Consider the following 17,580-nt stretch of genomic DNA (forward strand, 5'->3'; position numbering starts at 1 on the left):
ATATTCAGGTAGGTTGTATTTAGCTCCAGCTTATAACGTTCGTGCTGGGCAGGCTAGCTTGATCAATTCGATTCAATGTAATGTGTCCTTCGTGCCTACCCCAATTGTTTCATCACCGTAATTTCTATCAACGCAGTAATGGAGCCGCGCTACAAGCTGTGGACAGCTCGAGCAGAATTGCAAAATAAGGGCAGTTGCCGAATAGTCTCATCAAAAACAAACTGCTAAATATTCAACAAGTAGTATTTTTGAGTACTTGGGAATTCACATGTGAGCTTCGTTTTCAGGTGCGACAGTATGACAGTTCCTAGACATCAATACCCTGTAGAAAACTCGAACTAGCTGAGAAGTAGATGCGAGAGAAGAAGAGCTTTTGATTGAATTCCGAATTTCATAAAAATGCCAACAGTTAGGCACAAGCTTTACTACGCCTGCCATGTACACAAGGATGAACTGCAATACACTCAGACCTCTTTTCATATGCACAAGGTCAGAGTTGTATTATTTGACAATGCACAAGTCCTCCCTCTTCAACTCACAAGTGTCTACATTTCACATTGACACATACCACATTGTGCGGATGATCATTGGGGATTTTAAGACAAAGATATATCAGAGGTGTAAGTGTACCGAACTAATTGAGGATGTGCATCGGTTATACACAAACTAAAGTCTAGGTAAGGCTACGCAAGAACTCAGCAGCGGTGGCAATGGCACCACCAGTAATAGCTCCACGTACGATTCGGTCACTGCGGGGGTTAGCCTCAGTCAAGGATAATGCAGCTCCAGTCAAGGCTCCTCCCAACAATGCGTTTTTCTGCACCAAGTAAGGCAAAATTATCATGTAGTTCAAAGGACCAATGTAGACATGTTGCCGAGGGAACTTAACATTCCACTGTAAACATTAGTAAGGAAAAACACATACACGTCTAATTATGGGCCAAAAGCTAAGCATAACTAGAGACGTGTTTGTACCCAGTCATGGACACCACGAGCCTCTTGCATCCCGTATGTCATGCCGGTGTAGACTCCGGCAACGAGTCCCCACTGCACTGCCTCCTTGCCCATACGTTGTACAGACATCTCCAGCGACTTCTTGTTGGTTTCCTCTGTACATGACAAACCTCAGTCAAAAAACAGCCTTTTACAGCTCAAGGTAAAAATAAGGTGAAACCATCCCCATTACCGACGTCCACACCCAAGGTGGAAGCTGAGGACGCAACTATGTGCATACACTGCAAAAAGTATGAGCTAGACAGGCAGGTAACCACATACATGAGAAGAATACAGCCAATACCTTGTAACAAGAATCGGGAGGCATCTTGAGAAGCAGCATGTAAAGCTCCAACTCCACCAACCTTAACGAATCCGTCAACAACACGGTTCAACATAGGGTGACCCAAGTCGACCAAAAAGTCAACATGGGCAGGTTCGAAGGAAGCATTCACGTGAGCCCTTGACATCCTGAAGGTCTGCAATTCCAGATCGCCTCAATCTTAGTTAACTCAAAACATAATATCCAATTCCCAATCCCACTTCACAAACAAACAACAATGCAAAGCTCAAAGGTTAACCGCTCCACCTACACTTGCGAATATACACTTCCCAACCGACTATCGCTTCTTAACTCGATCTCAAGAGTATCCAAATTTACCAACTTCAAGACCGCAAATCAGAAACGTAATCAAACCCATTACCGCACACACTCGAACACCCACAACCCCAAAGTCTCTTGCACCCAGCACTACACTGAAAACTAGAAACTGGTCTTCTAAAGCCGTCCCATATCCAACCCACCTTCAGAATTCCTGCTAAAAACACACAAACACTTCTCAGCTAAAATACCTAACCACGGAACATGAAATCACGACACCGCAGATGGAGTGGGATACCTGAGAGATCGAAGAGGAGAAGGAAGACAAACAACAATGGGGGTAACAGGGACGCAGGACAAAGTTATGTAGGAATGGGCGACGGATATAGGGTGGGGTGTGAAGGGGCCAGGCCACGGCCACACAGCGAGGCGTGGCAAACCCTTTACGTGTTGCCCAGCCTTACGGCCGCGTGTAAACCGGGGACTCTATTCAGGATTGTAAGTTCGACACTTGGCAGCTCCCAGGCTCTCTCTCTCTCTCGCTCTCTCACTCTCACCTTCATTTGCTCTTTGGAACTTCAAAGGTTACGGTGGTAATCTTACATTTTTAGAAAGCCCCCTCTTGATGTGGCTCAAAACGTTGAGGGCTAACGCTGTTGGGGGCTTATACTAGGTGGATGGTGGTTGATTGGAATGGTGATTTGGGTAAGATTCATAAAAAATAAAAATAAAAAATGTTTGGTCATGTTTTACAATTAAATGAAAAAAAAAAAAACTTATTAATTATTATGTTGATTTCATTTTTTTCCCTTTTTTTTTGGTGAGTTTAAATATGTTGTTTATAGCCCTTTAAAAAATACTCATTTTGTCAAAAAGGTCACTTAAACTTTAAAATATGACTTTGGATGTGTAATATCTTGGTAGAAAAATATAGAACAAGATAGTTTGTTGCCATAGAAACCTAAAATGCCAAAAATAATTTTATTTGAAAGCATTGGTGAGAATTTTCAGATTAAATATAAAACATAAAACACAAGGTTAAATGTAAAACACAAAATACATAATTTTATTGTTAAGGTTCTTAATTTTTAGAGATTAAGTTGTAAATTGCTTTTAACTTAACTTCTTAAAAGTGAGAAACTTGTAGATTTTTTTTAATATTTATATAATATGAGTATAAAAGCCTGAACATCTAATCCATATTATTCTAAAGAATTTATTTGTATTTAATTAATTGAAAAAATCAAAAAATTTAATTAAAATTTGATTTTTTATATTTAATAATATATTTAAAATGTATATATGCAAATAAATATATTTTTTTATTTATATTAATAATTGAAGCATAAGAAGATAATTTAAAACTCTTTAGAATATTAAACATTTGATTATGTTGATTTCTCTAAGTTTGATTATGAGGCTTTCTTGTTTATTATAAAACTTTTTTTAAGCATTGATTCTATTCTTTATCATCCTCCAACAATTCCATTTCCAAGCATACCCTTTTAAAATTTGGTTATAATATTTTATTTATAATACTTGAATTTACATATGAATATGGTCTATATACTATTATTAAAAGAAGTTGAAGATATAATCTTTCTCCCACAATAGGATTAGCAAAATATAACCTTCCAATTGCAAATCCATGTTGTCTTATTGTCCACATCTTTGAGGTCTTATTTCATACAAAATGTTATGGAAGCTCTTCATACATGTATTGCAAAGAAATCTCTATAGATTCATACATTTCAAAAAATGTTGTCAAAGTTGTTTTTTGCCACTCTCCATAATGTTGTGTTTTGTAAAATTTGCTTGAAAATACATTGGACAACTAACTATAGAAGATAAAATAGAACTTGCAATAAGAAGATCACAATAATTTTAATAGAATTCTAAAAAAATTCTAATTAAATTATAATAATTCCATCAATTTTTAATTAAATCTCAAAAGAAGTTTCAAAGAACTTGCATGAAAAAAATCAAAAATAAAAAATAATCTGAAAAGAATATATATAATAAAGAAATCCTAAAGAAATATCAAAGAAATCTTTAAAAAGACTAAAAATAAAAATCCAAATTGAATCTTTAACACATTCTTTTAAATTCTAACAAATCTTAATGAAATCCCAAATCCTAATCTTAGACCAAACTCTAATAAAATCCTAATGAAATCTTAACTAAATCCTAAAACAAACTTCAATCAAATCCTAGTCAAATCCTAATCAAATCCTAAATCTTAATCCTACACCAAATCTTAATAAAATCCTAAATCAATCTTAATCAATTTTTAATTAAATCCTAATCAAATTCTAAATCATAATCAAATCCTAATTAGATCTTAAATATCTCAAGAAAATCCTAAATAAATCTTAATAAATTACTATAGCTATTTGAAATCTTAATAATTACTAATACAAAAACTTTTATAACCTTCAATCTAAGCAGTTGATTGATATAAAATCTCACATGTCTTCAAAAATTAGTCATACTAATTAAGTGACAAATTAAGTGACAAATTAAGTGACAAATTTTCATCCATAAATTAATTGACAAATTAATTGACAAATTAAGTGACAAATTTTCATCCATAATGCCATACTAATTTTAATACCATACTAATTAAGTGACAAATTTTCATCCATAAATGTATTGCAAAATTTTCAAAATTATCAAATTTGAGAATGTCTATTTATTTCATAAAATCCAAATCCACATAATACATCTCTCAGTTTGGAAAGCTCTCAAAACCTCAATATATCTTCAAATCATATAAAATTAACTCTTAAAAATCTTTTTACAAGCCCGCTCCCAAATTCCACTCTTCAATTAAAAAAAGAATCCTAATGACATTGTAGGTGCATAGATTTGTACCTCACGGTTTGATTTCAACCTATGTTCATAACCAATCTTCTACATATATCAATATTTAGTATTTTGAGTTATTTTTTTAAAAATCTATTTTTAATTTCTTCCTAAATATATCTATATTAATTATATATCTTATTTATTTTGATTTAGCTCATTTATGCTTCTATAAAATAAATATAAGTCTCGTCTAAAAGAAAGAAATATTAGCACTTATTAATTTTTACTACTTTCTTGTCTATTATTTATATTTCTAAGATAATTTGCTAAAATATTTTCATTTAAGCTCATCTAAAGTAAAAAATTATTCTTTTATTTCACCTAATAGCTATATTATTACATGACATCTATCTTAAGACTTCAATTGCATCATTATTTGAATAAAAAATTATTTGATATATTTTAAGAAGATATAATAACGATTGAACCACATTTGAAACTTCTTCATTCATTTTTATTTCAAATAAATACCATATTACCTTTGGAGCTCTAATATAATATGCATTAATATATTGCTTGACTTCATCTTCCTCATTTTTAATTTGTATTGTTATACAATTATGCTCTCTATAGATATATTTGTGAATATAATTCATAGCACAAAATAAAGTACAAATATCAATGTTGATATGTCAGTTATACCTTCTATTAAGAATAAGATTGTATGAAACAATATTTTAATTGTCTATAATATGATTTCTTACCTTAAAAGTTCTCCCATCATTCATTCTATGATATTGGAAATAGCCATTACCATCCATTAATGTTATTTTTTAATATTCTTTTAAATAATATTTTTAGCATATTTTATCCATCATGCATAGAACTTGTATATTTCAAGGTCCACATAGACAATGAACCATGTGAGTATTAATTGTCTCAAATAATAATAGATCTTTATTTATTTATTTTTAAAAATCCACACAAAAAATCTTATCAATATTGACCAAATTTTTTATTTATCTTTTTTATTCAAAAAAGAATTAAAAGAATATATATAAAAGACCTTGCTTTTAAAACTTAATATTATACACTCTTATAAGTGCATGTTTTAAAATATAATATTTATAAACATCTTCAATCAATACACAATACTTTAATTTAAATACTCATACCACCTAATTGGGACAATCCTTAAACTTTTATCCTAGAAGGAGTGCACTTGATATTTTTGTCTACCAAAGATTTGTAGTTATTGTATAAAATATATTTAGATGTTAAAAATATCAAGTAATTGCCATAGAATCTTTAAAAATTTCGAATAGATTTTTTATACTTCTAATATGAGAGAATGAAACAATTAACTTCTTCATTAGATTTTGCATGTCAATTTTTTGAATTTGTACATCTCCAAAAATATTTGGTAGTCCTTGATATACATTTGCATATAACTTATCTTGATTCATACTAAAGTATCTCAACCAATTTTAGATAGTAAAGTACTTATTATATTATAAAAAAAGTTGATATGAATAAAATTTCATTTGAATAATACATGAAATTTACATATTTTTATTTCCATCTTCATTGGCATTCTATCTCTAAGATTCATTTGTTAATGCCATCTAAATTTTCTATATAAAAAAAAATAACATAGTATAGTGATAAGTATGCAAGATATCTTTTTTGAATTCGTTGTAATGAATCTCCTCTCTATTGGACAACTATCCTTGTTAATATAATTGATAAAGTCATTATTGTGGTTTAAGTTAAAACAATGCACCATCAATGAAAAATAAAATAAATAAATAAATAAAATTTAAAAGTTTAGTTTCTATAATTTGATAGTCTCTTTTTAGTACTAAATCCTTGTATTGTAGTAGCAAAATCAAAACAGCAATGTAGTTGAAGAACAATTAAAGAACTTAGATATACTATGAAAATTTTGCTTGGATTGCATAAATCCTACATCACATGGAATTTCATAAGCTCAATTAAGGTTTATTGTACACAATATAGGCTCAATAATTTCTTCAATAAAAACTTATATATATACATATATGACGTGACTATAAATTATAAATAAGAATTAAGTCAAAATAGATTTTTAATAATATCTTTTCAAAAATTCTTGAAAAAACTAGTATGTTTTGCTCTACCTAGTTATTACCATAATAGTTGAAAATCCATATATCCTTTTAGTAAGCCCAAGGATACAATCTATAAAGATAAAGCAATAAAAATCAATAATAAAAGATTATAAAAGAAATAATTAAGTTTTACATTGAAAATATAATTTATATATATATATATATATATATATATATATATATATATAAAAAAAACAAATCACAATATCAAAATGTGATGATATAATTCATATATTATTAATTTCTATCTTTTTGATTAAAGTCATTTAGTAAACAATAACAGAAATAATAGTAGACATTTGAACAATAATGACAAAGTATAAAGCAAAAAAATTGATGAATCAATTCAAATCTTATCTAATTAATTGGCATCTAAGTTATCTGAATATGTTTTTACTTTTGATATTGCAATAGCATTATTTTCAAAGAAATGAAACTAGCTACTTGATATGGTTCATCTCTCTATAAAGAAACATACAAAGAATGTTGCCAATTACTATGTTATAAATTTGTTGCATCAAAAAACCAACTAATCTATTAGAGTGTTGTAAACCATCCCTATATGGAAAAAGATACAAGCACAATTAAGACTAATAATATTATAATATTTAATAGAATTCAATAATGATAATAATAATTAATTTTGAATTATATTTTAAATAATATTTTTATTTTATTAATTATAAATTTATTTATAAGAACATTTATAATGTTGAGAGAGTGATGTATAAAGATAGTCATGCCTTTTCAATAAAGATGTGTCATTTTTGCAAAGGCACAACTGTTGTCAATAAGAATGTGTTGTTTTTGCAGTGGTCGAGTTTGCTTATTGATCTAAGATGCCTTTGTAAGAAAATTGCAATATAGATCAATAATTCGTCTAAGCACGTCAATCAATAAAAGATAAAGGACAAGTTTTGGACTTAACAAAGATTTTGTAAATAAATTGGCTTATATATTATTAATAGGGCAATGGTCAAATTTAATTTTTTGTTGAATTATGAATTGTCAAATAAAGTGATAGCATATGACAATGTACTTAGTATAAAAATGAAACTTTGTTTTATCCACTAGTACAAGAAAAAATTGATTATTGTAATGAATGATGATGGTAATTTTTTAAGTTTTATCTTGCCAAAGGTTGTAAAGAAGATGATATTATCAAATGGATTTGAAAGAAATAGTAGCTTTGGCCATATATTTGGCTTTTATATTAGAATGAATATTAGATTATTATATTGTAGAGCACCAACTAACTACCTTTTGAAAAAGAAAAAAGAAAATATCCAAAAGTTGAGTGGTACTTGTCCACTTTATCAACCTAATTAGCATCGCTAAAGCCAAAGAAAGGTTGAAGAGATTTTGGGATGTGTCGATAGTCCAAAATATAATTAAAAATATTAAAAATATAGCAAAATAATTATTTACATGCTTCAACATGTTTTTTTCTAGATTATATATGTATTGTGCTAGTATACTTATTAAAAATGTGATGTTGGATTCAATGCAAATGTTAGTGCACTTGAGACTTCCAACAACATTGAAATATGAAAATACAAAAAAAATAGAAATAGAACTTGGTATTGAAGGACAATTAGTAGCAAAAAATTTGAAGCTAGATGCAAGTAGAGTTGAAACGAGACGTGATTCAAAAAATCCAAATTTTAATACTTTTTGTTTGACATTCAAATCTTGTAAAATATATAGCCAATCATATTACATCACATGAATTTGATGCTTAAGATATGATAGAATTTATTAAAGTTGAATAACCTAAATTGAAATTAGAGTTGAATTTTCATTAATTAGAAAAAAAAAAAAAAAAAAAAAAAAAAAACTATTACTTGCAATCATGATATTATTTATATATAAAGTAAGTATAGAAAAATCGATTTCTTGGCAAAGATAGTACATATTTTAATTGATAATAGAATTGATGAATCTAAGTGTAGCTAAGAAAACATCAATCATATGAAATTATTTGCATGGAGAATATTTAAGGCCATAGAGTCTCTTTTGTAGATGACAAACAAGACTAGGATATGGTCATTGAATACCATTAATGATGGCTATGTAGATTTTTTCTTAGAATGAGGTATTGAAAAAAATTGTTTATACATCCATTTGATAAATGTAAAGGTTAAGTTGAATAAAAAGTGCTAAGTTGAAGTAAATATATTAAATATGCATTATTAAAGATAAAGCATTAATATAATCAAGCACATGAATTTGATTGAAATTATGAGCTATACGGTAAGCCTTAAATCTATCAACTTCATTGGTGCTTTTGAGTTTTATTTTTAAAATCCATTTGCACATGATTAATCAACAATAATAAGAGAGTTTAATAAATATCCTTATCTTATTGACAACATGAAAATTGAATTCATTGATGATGGCATATTTCTATTAAGTAGCTTTAAGAAGATGGTGTTGTAGATTGAAACAAGCATACAATAAATCTAAGTTATAATTCTCCATTGGATTGCATAGAGAAAAAAACTCTTTTGTAGTGCATGTAGATATGTATCGTAGAGTGTGAAATGGCTGCAAGGAAGATATGTTGATGTTGGCAATGGGAATGGTTGAAAAGATGGGACTAATAAACAAGGCCGTAATAGATTTGTAGTTGGCTAAAAAAGAAAGATTAGCAAATATGGCCACAATAGACATGGGATTAGCCAAAATGAGTGGAAAATAGATGCGTCATCTTTATCATGATTATTCTTATAGATCTAAAGAGGATAGATGGATCTATAATAATGGCAAAAAGATGAAGGAGTTAGGCTTGTTGGTGGTAAACATAAAGATCAATATGAAATATGAACTCAAGTTTAGAGTAAACATTTAAGATAGGGTGCTAATTGCAAGAAGAGTGGAGCATAGATCTAAGTTAAGATGAGATCATTGGCTCTAATTTAAAATCAGCTAGTGACACTAAAGTTAAAAGAGGAGAACTAAGATGAGATCATTGGCCTTGATTCAAACTTAATTAGTGGCGCTACAATCGATATATGAGAACTAAGATGTATTAGACATTGATAAAGGTAATAGAAGTCGGATGCAAGGACTACCAATTGTTGATGTAGATTATTGAGCAAGAATGAGATCAATGATAAGAGAGAAGTTGGATATCTAGTCTGATTATATTGGAGTTGTTCCATGAATGTGGAAAATTAGGACCATTGTTATGGTAGAAAGAGATTGATTGTTGATTATTGTAGGCAAAAGAATTTGAGGTTTTTAATGAAAAATATTATTGCATGAAACAATCATAGTGTTAGTATTGATATTTTGAAGTTTATATCTTTTATTAATAGAGTTATAGCCTAAGAAGATGCATTCACTTATTTTAGAATCAAATTTTATATAAAATATATCTAAAATCTTTGCAAAAAATTAGCTCCCAAAGATACAAAGATATAATATATATTCCATTTGCGATTGTGCCATAGCTCAAATGAAGTCCTTCGGCAAGTAATGGCTTTGGTGGAATATTAATTTTAAAGATAAGTGGCACATGTAACCACTTCTTCTTTATATGATTTGGAAAGGTATGCTTTATGAAGCATATATTGTATACTCAAAGCCAAAAAATATAGGTGGAAAAATTCTCCCATTTAAATTAGAATGGATGAGTTTAAATTTTTGAGTGGCTTGAAAAGTGGTAGATTTGAGAAATTTGGTGAAGGTTTATTTGTCATATAAAAAAGTCAAATATATATGTTGAAAAACGTGTTTGAGTGGCAATTCCATAATGCCCTTATATTGAGCAAATTGATTAAGGCATTGAACAATTATACATTAGAGTTGATGATGCTAAAGGTGTGATAATTTTTTCAAATTGATTTAAATATTGGATTATAAAAGTATACTCATATAAAGATTTGTAATATTTGAAAGAAGGCATTGGAATTTCAAGTAGATAATGGTTTTATAATTAGAAAGAAATATACACGCCAAAGCAATTAGAAGATTTTGTGGTAGGTAATGAAGGTCTAGCAACCAATGTGGCAATTAGTTTCACAATGGCAATGACATTTGCCAAAGTAACAAATTGCGATAGTTTAGATGTCAGCATTGGTAGTAATAATTGAAAGACTAGGATCAACAATAGAAATAGCACAAAATACTATGGCCATAGATTTAAGTGTAGTCGACTTGACAATAGTTGTTTTCATAATTGTAGCCTTGGTGACAATGTTGTCGGGGTAGAGAGAGTTCGCCTCAAGAAAACGCTGGGCTTTTGGCTATCACTAATTATTCAACCAAGCTTGAAAATAAGAGAAGCCCTAAGTTTATATATAAGTTTTCCCTTTTTGAGTAATTACACCAAATACACAATCTTCAAGTAACCCAAAACTTCCAAAATATGATAAAATCTTCTAAACCTTATTTATTCTTATGTGGAGATTTTTCCAAACTTTAATACTTCATATCTCCTAATCCGACTGTCCAAACAAACTCAAATTTCACGTGAAGTACTGATGTATTCTTATTAACTTCTACAACAATTTTCAACTGCAAATTCATTGCAGATCTTGAGATATCTTGAAAACCCTAACAGTCACTTCAAACCCTTGTCTTTATATATCCGTGTGCAATTTTCTTCATATCTCACAAAATATAAGCTCAAATGCCATGAAATTTGTATATATAACTTTTTAATACAAAATTTTACATTCTCCAAAAAGTTTGAACCAAAAATTTGTCCGAAAATTCAAGTTATGGCTCCAACCATTACTACAAATAAACCCACTTACTTACTGCTTTTGATTTGAAAGCGCCGCCTTCAACTCCTTACAACTCCTTTATATAAACTCTAAAAGCAATAATTCTTTCATGAAAGATGTAGACCTTGAAATCGTTGTTCCAATTGCACCTTCCGATCTTCAAAAGCTGCTGTAAAACTCCTCGTATCCTCAAAAGAATAACAGTATGTCTTAAATAAACACCTTAACTTCAAACGGCTATAACTTCTTCATCCTAGCTCCAAATCCTCTAATATTTGTATACAAATTGTACTCCAAACCCTAAACTTTACAATCCTAGCTTGTAATCTCCGAATTTCATCTTTGAAGTCGCCAAAATCCTTCTAAAGGTCGCAGGCAGCCTCCTCAAAGCCCATTGGGCATGGTATTCGACCAATAGGGATGAAGTTCCCCATTCCTTGCCTTCATTTGACCATACCTTACTTTCATCCCTCCCAATTAGCCTCCTACTAGTTTAGATTTTCATCCTCACTCTTCTACCTTCTTCTAAGGCTTCATACAAAATATTTAGGTCCTATATATATATATATATATATATATATATTTTTTTTTTAATGTAAAAATCAAAAAAAGTAATGAAACAAAGTAAAGTTTCTTATATCAACTCTTTTTAATTTAATCTACTAGCCACTCTAACACACATCTAGATTTATTAACATATAGTATGTTCTAACTAATTTTTACATATTATAAGCATTTACAGTACGACAACGTCCTTGGCATCAATAATAGTATTTGTAAGGAGGGTGGCATAGATTGTGGTGGCAATTGTGGTAGCAATAGTATTGATTGTAGTGGTAATAATTAGAGGGCCTAGCTGATAAGATAGAAAAATTTACTAAAAACCAAGTCACATGATTAGACTTAAATGAAGCCAAGAAGATAGATGAATATAATATAATGGGATAAAAGATGCAAGACTTTTATTGCTAGAAAAAATTCATATAAATTCAATTGAATTGTTGCTAGATATAAGTTACTATAGGTCTAAGCAACCAGATAAAAAGATGGATTAATTGTCTTATCAAATAAATATAGATTATCTTTTAAAAGATAGTTTGCAAAGAAATTACTATGATAATTTAATAAATAATAGGTTTAATTTTTAATTAAAAGGCCGCCACCTTGTTGACCACATTTACAAATGGAGAGTAAATTTTTATATAAATTACAAACATAAAGAGTATTTGTGAAGCAAAAGATTTTTTCATTAACCAAAAAAAAAATATATTTTTAATTTTTTGTATATTTTACTTGATTTTTGTATAAATCTTGGTTTTCACTTACTTTTATTTTTGCAACTAGTAAAAAGAACTTGTGATTTGAAAGAAAAACCTTTCATGGCAGTTTTTCTTTGAAGTAGAATTACAATAAGGTTAGACAAAGTTATAATTTGGTGATTTGTAATATTTGAATTACAATTTCACATTGAAATGGCATGGATTTTAAGAGAGTAATTATGTCCATTTTTAGGAGTATTATCATTCTTACAGAGTGGCATTATTGAAGTAGCATTTTGTAATTACATAACTATTATATCTTGGATTTTTTAGATTTTATTTTTTGTATAATAAAATTTTCTTTCAAGATGAACTTGAGTGATAATGTTACTTGCTGAATATATGTTTTTAAGAGCAAGCTAAGCTTTGTTGATAATTCTACATGCTCCTATATAGAAAAAAATTATATTTTCATCACAATTCCAAATTGTTCTAAAAATACTATGATCTCTTTTCTTCCATGTAATTTTTTTTATTTGATTTAATAGATATGATATTATAGTATCTAATTTTATATTTAAAATTAGCTTTTTTTAATTCTAAAAACTAGATTTTATATTTCTTTCATTTCAAACTTCATTTGGATTTTTAATTTTCAAATGCCGTACCACCATTAATCAAATTTTAGCTACTCTTTCTTTGAAAAACTATTTGTAGTCATTTTAAGTAATAAGATATACTAGTGTTTTAGTTTTTTTATTGAACGTCTTCAACAAAGCCTTCTCTTCTTGAATGTACTACTACTGTTTTTTTAGAATTTTTAAATTAAATTTTTTTTGATATTACAATTAAATATTATAATGATAATAATAATTAATTTTTTATTCTATTTTAAATAATATTTATAAATTATAAATTTATTTACAAGAATATTTATAATATTAAAAAAAATATATCAAGAAGGTCATGCCCTCTCAATAAACGTGCATTGTTTATGTAGGGATGTAGTTTATTAGTTGATTTAATAACACTAGAAATAAAAAAGAAGATGCGCCATGATTTAAAGTGCTTTATTACCTTTTTTGTAACCATCATCACTTTTCTAGCTTTGTGCCTTCTCTATTCATGTATGTACATGAGCTTGTATGCTATCTTTTTTTTCAACCTTATCAAATAATTTCATACATATTACTTTATCTAAATATAATATCATATAATTCTTTCTATACATCTCAAGGTCATTCATGAGCATTGAATTGTTATATAAGAATTTGCGTTATCATTAGTATGTTTGTGCTTTCATTTTGAAATCAAAATAGTAGTATAAAACTTCTTATTAGCCTTGATGATATTGCAAATATGTAATCAATATAGATTGATGTAAGCTATAAAACATCATACTCAATTTTAAAGAGATAGAATATAAGATTGTCAAGGATTGTAAACTAAAAGCAATGAGTCCCATTAATAGATCTTAATTGGTAGAATTCTTAAAAATATAGGTTTTAATTACTTAAATATATAAATATTAATATTAAAGAGTCTTTTTAATGATTTAAGTATTTATTAGAACTTAATAATGTTTATAAGATATAAAAGTTTTATTAAAGAAAAATTTATAAAAATAGAATTTTAGTAAGTCTTGGAAGCAATTAACTTAGTTGATTTAGAATTTTTACTTATTATTGAGTATCAATTATAGTTGAATATTTTAGTTGATTTAAATTGATTTTATTACTACAAAAAATCACCAAGGTAGGAAATTTTGGCTTTAATATGATATGATTATTTAAAAAATATTATAATTTTTAAAAAATTTATTTAAATTTTATTTAGAAATTTTAAGATTTTTTTAGATTTTTTTTTTAAGATTTCAATAAAATTAAATTTTTACCACTTTAAGAGCTATTACAAAGCAATGGAATAAGATTTGAAGGTCATACAAGGTTCTTAAGCTAATGGATATTTTTGAATACTATGGTGAATTTAAAAATACAAAAAGTTATATTTTATTAGTAGAAAATAAGAAGACTAGTAGCTAATCTAGTACTTATAAGAACAAAGGTACATAAGTCCCACTTGGATTGTCACACCTTAAATGTAGTTAGGAAGATTAGACTAAAGCCTTGTGTCTTCTCTAAGCAACCTAAATACACTATATTTGAACCTTGGTGAGGCTTGAATTCTTGATTTATAGCCAAGTTATCTTTGAGGTAAAATATTTTTATTTAATTTTTTATTTATTTACTTTTTAGCTTTATATCTTAATAATTTATTCATAATAACTTGGATTTATAATTTTTTTACATCATTAAAAAGATAAATAAAATTAATTTAAAAAAATATTTAATATTTTTTACTTTCTACTTATTATTAGATGCAAATTTAGTAAACAAATTGTAACTTAATTTTAGATTATGTAATTATTTGATTTCATTTATTTCACTTATTTTTTGTTTTTTTATTATTTTTTTCTTTTTATATGCTTCTTTCACTTTATACTACTAATTACAAGTAACTCTTGATTAAAACCATCTTGTAATTTGGATTGAGAAGTAGAATTTATCTTTACATAAATAGTGCATAGTTTGCAGTTAGTCATGGTTGCAAATGATGGACATAGAAAACATTAGAAAGATGCTTAAAAGTATTATTCTCAAAATAAATCAAAATAAAATAAATTAGTATTTTTACTAATGCTTTAAATTAATTGAACTAATAGAATTAAAAGTTATCTTTACGTAGATAGACTTTATGCAAGTAAATCCTCTAGATGGACATCAAAACCTTTTCAACCATGAATGATAATTGTAAAGATAATACCTTAGTAACAAGCTTCTCTACAATGCACTTGCAAGTATCATGCATAGTAAGCTAGCAAAGCATGGAAACTCAATTGTTCAAAATGTTGTTAGCATTATTTCCAAATCTAATACAAAACATGAATTTTTTAATGTTACAAGTAAAACTGAGATAAATATATAGTCAAATAGATATATTAGCTAAAAAAAATAATTCTACGTCAATTTTAACTATTAATATTATAAAATCATAATGCAACAAGATAAACTATTCATGGTAAAAAAAACATACTTAATAACCATTAATAATAGAAGTTAGATAAATCTTTATTCTAACCAAATTATTTACTCTCTATTCAATCAAAAAATAATAGAATAATAATTATTTTTTATAAATAATAAAATAAAATTACAAAGAAATAAGTAATAAAATCCAAGTGATATGTTTCCATAAATATCAACTTAATAGTAATAATATAAAAAAATAAACTCAATATCAAATATAAATAAAAAATATCATACATTTGGTTAAATTTAAACATTATATTTAATACCATTCTTCAAGTTACATAAGCATTAAGGTGTCAACTAACACAAGCAATAGCACCAATACCATAACCATCAAATTGTGAGTACTTGATGTGCAAGATTTTGTTTTAAGCTTGCATTATTTTCAATATCATACATTTGTATATAATCTTTTGATACAATCAATATTAAACTAGTTTTTTTTATTAAGGTCCTAAAAACTTAACTTTTACTTTACTTTTGATGAAAATATTAATAGATGCAAAAAATTAGAGATAATTTTTTTCTCTTTTAGTTTATTTGCCTTGAGCTATTTTATATAATAAATATATCAAAAACAAATTTAAGACTAAAAAGGATGCAAAGTAAGAATTATAGTTATAAGAAACTTCTACAAGTACTTCTTAAGTATTTCTTTAAACTTTCATCTAAAAAACTAAAATAAATTTTCTTAAAGAAATTTTATTTTATTTTATATATTTTAAGTATTATTATTATTTTTTATTAAAGTGACATAGATATATAAGACAATATCATCCCTTCTAAAAATAAGTTTCATAATAAATAATAATATTCTAAATTTCTTCATAAAGTAATAAAATTAGAGATATATCAAATATTTATTACAAAATTTAATGTATGCTTCGATTTATATTTGTAAAAGACTATCTAATCATTCAATAATGATTGATAATTTTATGTTTATTTTTTAATGAGATATTTAAAATTCAATCAAGTATACCATCTATTACCACAAATATTACCAAATACTAAAAATCTTTTCTAATGTGTCAAATGTATTTTCTAACATTTTTATATTTAAAAAGAAGATTTCTTAAAGATCTTTTATTTCAACTTGAACTCTTTAAAATTTGTGGCAATCTAAATTTTATATCTAATATATATTTCATATGATAGTTCTTTAAATAGACATGCTATTTTTTTTAAAAAAATAATTATAAATAAATATTAAATATACACAAAAAATTATTAAATTTTTTATTTTTTATTTTTTAAAACTTTATACCATGTTATCATACTTAGTTATATATATATATATATATATATATATATATATATATATAGGTATATATTTCATAAAATATAAAAATCGCTTTATTCATTTATAAGATAATTTGATGACTTTATATTTATACCTATAATTGATAGTCAAAAATATATTAAATATTTAGTATTTTTAAATAAAGAATCTTGAAATTATATAAAAAACATCACACATTTTTTACATTATAATATTTTTATAGTATTAAAAGTATGATCAGTTATCTCAAAATTGGGCAGTTATAATTAATATTCCAAAGAAAATGATTACAAAGTTTATGTTGAATACTATTAATTATCTTCATTTCTAAAATTGACCAATAATTGATATTAATATTGTTTCAGTTGTCACTGTAAAACACGTTTTAAAGAACAGAAAGAAGTAAAATTCACCACTTTTGGTGTTTTATACCTTGAATATTTAAGTGTTAAACCATTGCAAAAATCGCCATGGTGCACCTCTAATCTATCTCCAAGAACTCTCTAGAGTAACCAAACATATGAAAACAGTGGTTACAATATAAAAGTCGTCTATATTGATCATAGAACACCAGACAAAATATTGATCATATAACACACAACTATATATAGTACAAAACTAACTATACAGAGTTCTGTACAGAGTAGAAAGAGAAAATACTGTGT

The 17,580-nt window shown here is 26.9% G+C and overlaps 1 protein-coding gene across 1 annotated transcript; it reads right to left on the bottom strand.

Moving 5' to 3' along the window:
- Positions 1-354: 354 nt before the first annotated feature.
- On the bottom strand, positions 355-1,940 carry LOC112280612 (outer envelope pore protein 16, chloroplastic). Its single transcript, XM_024516274.3, has 4 exons — positions 1,893-1,940; positions 1,298-1,472; positions 976-1,109; positions 355-817 (listed from the first exon to the last, which is right to left on the bottom strand). Exons 2-4 carry the CDS (start codon positions 1,461-1,463, stop codon positions 674-676), a joined length of 444 nt encoding a protein of 147 aa, XP_024372042.1. The 5' UTR covers positions 1,464-1,472; positions 1,893-1,940; the 3' UTR covers positions 355-673.
- Between the last annotated feature and the right edge of the window lie 15,640 nt (positions 1,941-17,580).

This window comes from Physcomitrium patens, chromosome 3 (genome assembly GCF_059467195.1).
Source record: "Physcomitrium patens ecotype Gransden chromosome 3, ASM5946719v1, whole genome shotgun sequence".
Lineage (NCBI taxonomy): Eukaryota > Viridiplantae > Streptophyta > Bryopsida > Funariales > Funariaceae > Physcomitrium > Physcomitrium patens.

Bases quoted from the DNA above. Each gene is read 5' to 3' on its own strand.
- LOC112280612 (XM_024516274.3), bottom strand. From the start codon at position 1,463: ATGTCAAGGGCTCACGTGAATGCTTCCTTCGAACCTGCCCATGTTGAC. The intron at 1,110-1,297 runs GTATTGGCTGTA...TGTCATGTACAG, and splicing joins CTCCCGATTCTTGTTACAAG to AGGAAACCAACAAGAAGTCG. The intron at 818-975 runs GTACAAACACGT...TACTTGGTGCAG, and splicing joins CTCGTGGTGTCCATGACTGG to AAAAACGCATTGTTGGGAGG.